Source organism: Oncorhynchus keta, unplaced genomic scaffold, assembly GCF_023373465.1.
Source record: "Oncorhynchus keta strain PuntledgeMale-10-30-2019 unplaced genomic scaffold, Oket_V2 Un_contig_29256_pilon_pilon, whole genome shotgun sequence".
In the NCBI taxonomy this organism is placed as follows: domain Eukaryota; kingdom Metazoa; phylum Chordata; class Actinopteri; order Salmoniformes; family Salmonidae; genus Oncorhynchus; species Oncorhynchus keta.
In genome coordinates, this window is record NW_026286451.1 from 1 (window position 1) to 5,235 (window position 5,235).

The 5,235-nt window shown below is 43.7% G+C and overlaps 1 protein-coding gene across 1 annotated transcript; it reads right to left on the reverse strand.

The window, feature by feature from the left end:
* Positions 1 to 672: 672 nt before the first annotated feature.
* LOC127923310 (structural maintenance of chromosomes protein 2-like) lies at positions 673 to 4,995 on the reverse strand. The gene is made up of 2 exons (XM_052507313.1): positions 4,847 to 4,995; positions 673 to 939 (listed from the first exon to the last, which is right to left on the reverse strand). The coding sequence occupies exons 1-2, from the start codon at positions 4,940 to 4,942 to the stop codon at positions 706 to 708; spliced, it is 330 nt and encodes a 109-aa protein (XP_052363273.1). The 5' UTR covers positions 4,943 to 4,995; the 3' UTR covers positions 673 to 705.
* Between the last annotated feature and the right edge of the window lie 240 nt (positions 4,996 to 5,235).

Sequence of the window (5,235 nt, forward strand, 5' to 3'; positions counted from 1 at the left end):
CACCCTCTCCTCAGCCTGACCACACACCCTCCCCAAACTCACCCTCTCCTCAGCCTGACCACACCCCTCCCCAAACTCACCCTCTCCTCAGCCTGACCACACACCTCCCCAAACTCACCCTCCCCTCAGCCTGACCACACCCCTCCCTAAACTCACCCTCTCCTCAGCCTGACCACACCCCTCCCTAAACTCCCCTCTCCTCAGCCTGACCACACACCTCCCTAAACTCCCCCTCTCCTCAGCCTGACCACACCCCTCCCTAAACTCCCCCTCTCCTCAGCCTGACCACACCCCTCCCTAAACTCCCCCTCTCCTCAGCCTGACCACACACCCCTCCCCAAACTCCCCCTCTCCTCAGCCTGACCACATCCACCCCCTCTCCTCAGCCTGACCACACTCACCCTCCTCAGCCTGACCACACACACCTCCCCAAACTCCCCTCTCCTCAGCCTGACCACACACACCTCCCCAAACTCACCTCTCCTCAGCCTGACCACACACACCTCCCCAAACTCCCCTCCTCAGCCCCGACCACACACCTCCCTCAAACTCCCCTTCCCTGCCTGACCACCCCAAATCCTACTCCTTCTCTTCAGCCCACACACACACCCTCCCTCAAACTCACCCTCAGCCTGACCACACACACCTCCCTAAACTCACCCTCTCCTCAGCCTGACCCCACACCTCCCCAAAGTCACCCTCTCCTCAGCCTGACCACACACACCTCCCTAAACTCACCCTCTCCTCAGCCTGACTCAACATGTTCATGGCTCTCTTGTTGACAGATCTCTCCAGTCGTGTCTTGGACTCTTCCAGCTTCCTCAGCCTCTGGCCCGCCTCTTTAGGGTTGTTGACCTTGAAGTCGTATCCCGTGTTGGGCTGGCCGAACAGGCCTCTCTCCTGACTGATCCACTCGTGTTCCTCTAACATACGAGACACCTGGAGAGAGGGATGGATAGAGGACAGGGAGAGAGATGGATAGAGGACAGGGAGAGAGATGGATAGAGGACAGGTAGAGAGATGGATAGAGGACAGGTAGAGAGATGGATAGAGGACAGGTAGAGAGATGGATAGAGGACAGGTAGAGAGATGGATAGAGGACAGGGAGAGAGATGGATAGAGGACAGGGAGAGAGAAGGAAAGAGGACAGGGAGAGAGATGGATAGAGGACAGGGAGAGAGATGGATAGAGGACAGGGAGAGAGATGGATAGAGGACAGGGAGAGAGATGGATAGAGGACAGGGAGAGAGATGGATAGAGGACAGGGAGAGAGATGGATAGAGGACAGGGAGAGCGATGGATAGAGGACAGGGAGAGAGATGGATAGAGGACAGGGAGAGAGATGGATAGAGGACAGGGAGAGAGATGGATAGAGGACAGGTAGAGAGATGGATAGAGGACAGGTAGAGAGATGGATAGAGGACAGGTAGAGAGATGGATAGAGGACAGGTAGAGAGATGGATAGAGGACAGGTAGAGAGATGGATAGAGGACAGGTAGAGAGATGGATAGAGGACAGGTAGAGAGATGGATAGAGGACAGGGAGAGAGATGGATAGAGGACAGAGAGAGAGATGGATAGAGGACAGGGAGAGAGATGGAGAGATGGATAGAGAGGGATGGATAGAGGACAGGGAGAGATGGATAGTGAGAGAGATGGATAGAGGACAGGGAGAGGGATGGATAGAGAGGGAAAATAGATGTTAGTCTGGCTAGCGGAACACGACTCACGTTCCTCTAACAGAAGGGAACATCTAGTGCTGTGGATTTAGTTCTCTTCTGAAGAGACAACACTGATCTGGAAACAGACAGAATATGAACAACAAAGAGATGAGGAGACGCATGGAGATGAGAAAGCAGAGTTGACGTCAGTAACTGATCGTCTTTACTGTGTTTGTTGTTGATCAGTAACTGACTGTCTTTTACAGTGTTTGTTGTTGTTGTTCAGTAACTGACTGTCTTTACAGTGTTTGTTGTTGTTGTTCAGTAACTGACTGTCTTTACAGTGTTTGTTGTTGTTGTTCAGTAACTGACTGTCTTTACAGTGTTTGTTGTTGTTGTTCAGTAACTGACTGTCTTTACAGTGTTTGTTGTTGTTGTTCAGTAACTGACTGTCTTTACAGTGTTTGTTGTTGTTGATCAGTAACTGACTGTCTTTACTGTGTTTGTTGTTGTTGATCAGTAACTGACTGTCTTTACAGTGTTTGTTGTTGTTGTTCAGTAACTGACTGTCTTTACAGTGTTTGTTGTTGTTGTTCAGTAACTGACTGTCTTTACAGTGTTTGTTGTTGTTGTTCAGTAACTGACTGTCTTTACTGTGTTTGTTGTTGTTGTTCAGTAACTGACTGTCTTTACTGTTTGTTGTTGTTGTTCAGTAACTGACTGTCTTTACTGTGTATGTTGTTGATCAGTAACTGACTGTCTTTACAGTGTTTGTTGTTGTTGTTCAGTAACTGACTGTCTTTACAGTGTTTGTTGTTGTTGTTCAGTAACTGACTGTCTTTACAGTGTTTGTTGTTGTTGTTCAGTAACTGACTGTCTTTACAGTGTTTGTTGTTGTTGTTCAGTAACTGACTGTCTTTACAGTGTTTGTTGTTGTTGTTCAGTAACTGACTGTCTTTACAGTGTTTGTTGTTGTTGTTCAGTAACTGACTGTCTTTACTGTTTGTTGTTGTTGTTCAGTAACTGACTGTCTTTACTGTGTATGTTGTTGATCAGTAACTGACTGTCTTTACTGTGTATGTTGATCAGTAACTGACTGTCTTTACAGTGTTTGTTGTTGTTGTTCAGTAACTGACTGTCTTTACAGTGTTTGTTGTTGTTGTTCAGTAACTGACTGTCTTTACAGTGTTTGTTGTTGTTGTTCAGTAACTGACTGTCTTTACTGTGTTTGTTGTTGTTGATCAGTAACTGACTGTCTTTACTGTGTTTGTTGTTGTTGATCAGTAACTGACTGTCTTTACTGTGTATGTTGTTGATCAGTAACTGACTGTCTTTACAGTGTTTGTTGTTGTTGTTCAGTAACTGACTGTCTTTACTGTTTGTTGTTGTTGTTCAGTAACTGACTGTCTTTACTGTGTATGTTGTTGATCAGTAACTGACTGTCTTTACTGTGTTTGTTGTTGTTGATCAGTAACTGACTGTCTTTACAGTGTTTGTTGTTGTTGATCAGTAACTGACTGTCTTTACTGTGTATGTTGTTGATAAGTAACTGACTGTCTTTACGGTGTATGTTGTTGATCAGTAACTGACTGTCTTTACTGTGTTTGTTGATCAGTAATGACTGTCTGTGTATGTTGTTGGTCAGTAACTGTGCCTTAGCAGCCTCCTGACTGTCTTTACTGTGTATGTTGTTGATCAGTAACTGGCTGTCTTTACGGTGTATGTTATTGATCAGTAACTGACTGTCTTTACGGTGTTTGTTGTTGTTGATCAGTAACTGTACCTTAGCAGCAACCTCTGACTGTCTTTAACTGACTGTCTTTACTGTGTATGTTGTTGTTGATCAGTAACTGACTGTCTTTACTGTGTATGTTGTTGATCAGTAACTGACTGTCTTTACTGTGTATGTTGTTGATCAGTAACTGACTGTCTTTACTGTGTATGTTGTTGATCAGTAACTGACTGTCTTTACTGTGTATGTTGTTGATCAGTAACTGACTGTCTTTACGGTGTATGTTGTTGATCAGTAACTGACTGTCTTTACTGTGTATGTTGTTGATCAGTAACTGACTGTCTTTACAGTGTATGTTGTTGTTGATCAGTAACTGACTGTCTTTACAGTGTATGTTGTTGTTGATCAGTAACTGACTGTCTTTACTGTGTATGTTGTTGTTGATCAGTAACTGACTGTCTTTACTGTGTATGTTGTTGATCAGTAACTGACTGTCTTTACTGTGTATGTTGTTGATCAGTAACTGACTGTCTTTACTGTGTATGTTGTTGATCAGTAACTGACTGTCTTTACTGTGTTTGCAGCCTCTGACTGTCTTTACGGTGTATGTTGTTATTAACTGACTGTCTTTACTGTGTTGTTGTTGATTAGTAACTGATGTCTTTACTGTGTATATTGTTTGATCAGTAACTGTACCTTAGCAGCAGCCTCCTGACTGTCTTTACGGTGTATGTTGTTGATGTTGATCAGTAACTGACTGTCTTTACTGTGTTTGTTGATCAGTAACTGTACCTTAGTTTACTGTGTATGTTGATCCTGACTGACTGTCTTTACTGTGTTTTTGATGATCAGTAACTGACTGTCTTTACTGTGTATGTTGTTGATCAGTAACTGTATGCCTTAGCAGCAGCCTCCTGACTGTCTTTACTGTGTGTTTGATGATCAGTAACTGACTAGCAACAACCTCTTTACTGTGTTTGTTGTTGATCATCGGTAACTGACTGTCTTTAGGTGTTTTGTTGTTGATCAGTAACTGTACCTTAGCAGCAGCCTCCTGACTGTCTTTGTGTATGTTTTGATGATCAGTAACTGACTGTCTTTCTGATTGATGATCAGTAATGATCAGTAACTGACTGTCTTTACGGTGTATGTTGATCAGTAACTGACTGTCTTTACTGTGTATCCTGTTGATCAGTAACTGTACCTTGATGATCAGTAACTGACTGTCTTTACTGTGTTTGTTGTTGATCAGTAACTGTACCTTAGCAGCAGCCTCTGACTGTCTTTACTGTGTTTGTTGTTGATCAGTAACTGTACCTTAACTGACTGTCTTTACTGTGTATGTTGTTGATCAGTAACTGTACCTTAGCAGCAGCCTCCTGACTGTCTTTACGGTGTTTGATGATCAGTAACTGACTGTCTTTACTGTGTATGTTGTTGATCAGTAACTGTACCTTAGCAGCAGCCTCCTGACTGTCTTTACGGTGTTTGCTGATGTTGTGTTCCAACTCTTTAATCTTCAACTGAGACTCATTGGTTCTCTCTCTCATATGGTTGGCTTCTGTATTTTTACCCTGGAACACACACACACACACACACACACACACACACACACACACACACACACACACACACTTTGTTATCATGGAACATGAAATTACATCGTCACAGTAGCTCATAAGAGTTGGGCAGAACTGAGATATTTTTTACAAAGTGATCTGATCCAAGATCAGAGGTTATAATAATCTCTCATGGACAGATGCACGTAACAACTGATATTGTAGCGTCTCTAGGAGCCTCTATTTTCTCAATTTTATTCCTCCCCCAATTTTCTCAGGTTTTT

Bases quoted from the DNA above. Each gene is read 5' to 3' on its own strand.
- LOC127923310 (XM_052507313.1), bottom strand. From the start codon at position 4,942: ATGAGAGAGAGAACCAATGAGTCTCAGTTGAAGATTAAAGAGTTGGAA. The intron at 940-4,846 runs GTACAGTTACTG...CCCTCTCTCCAG, and splicing joins GTCAGGAGGCTGCTGCTAAG to GTGTCTCGTATGTTAGAGGA.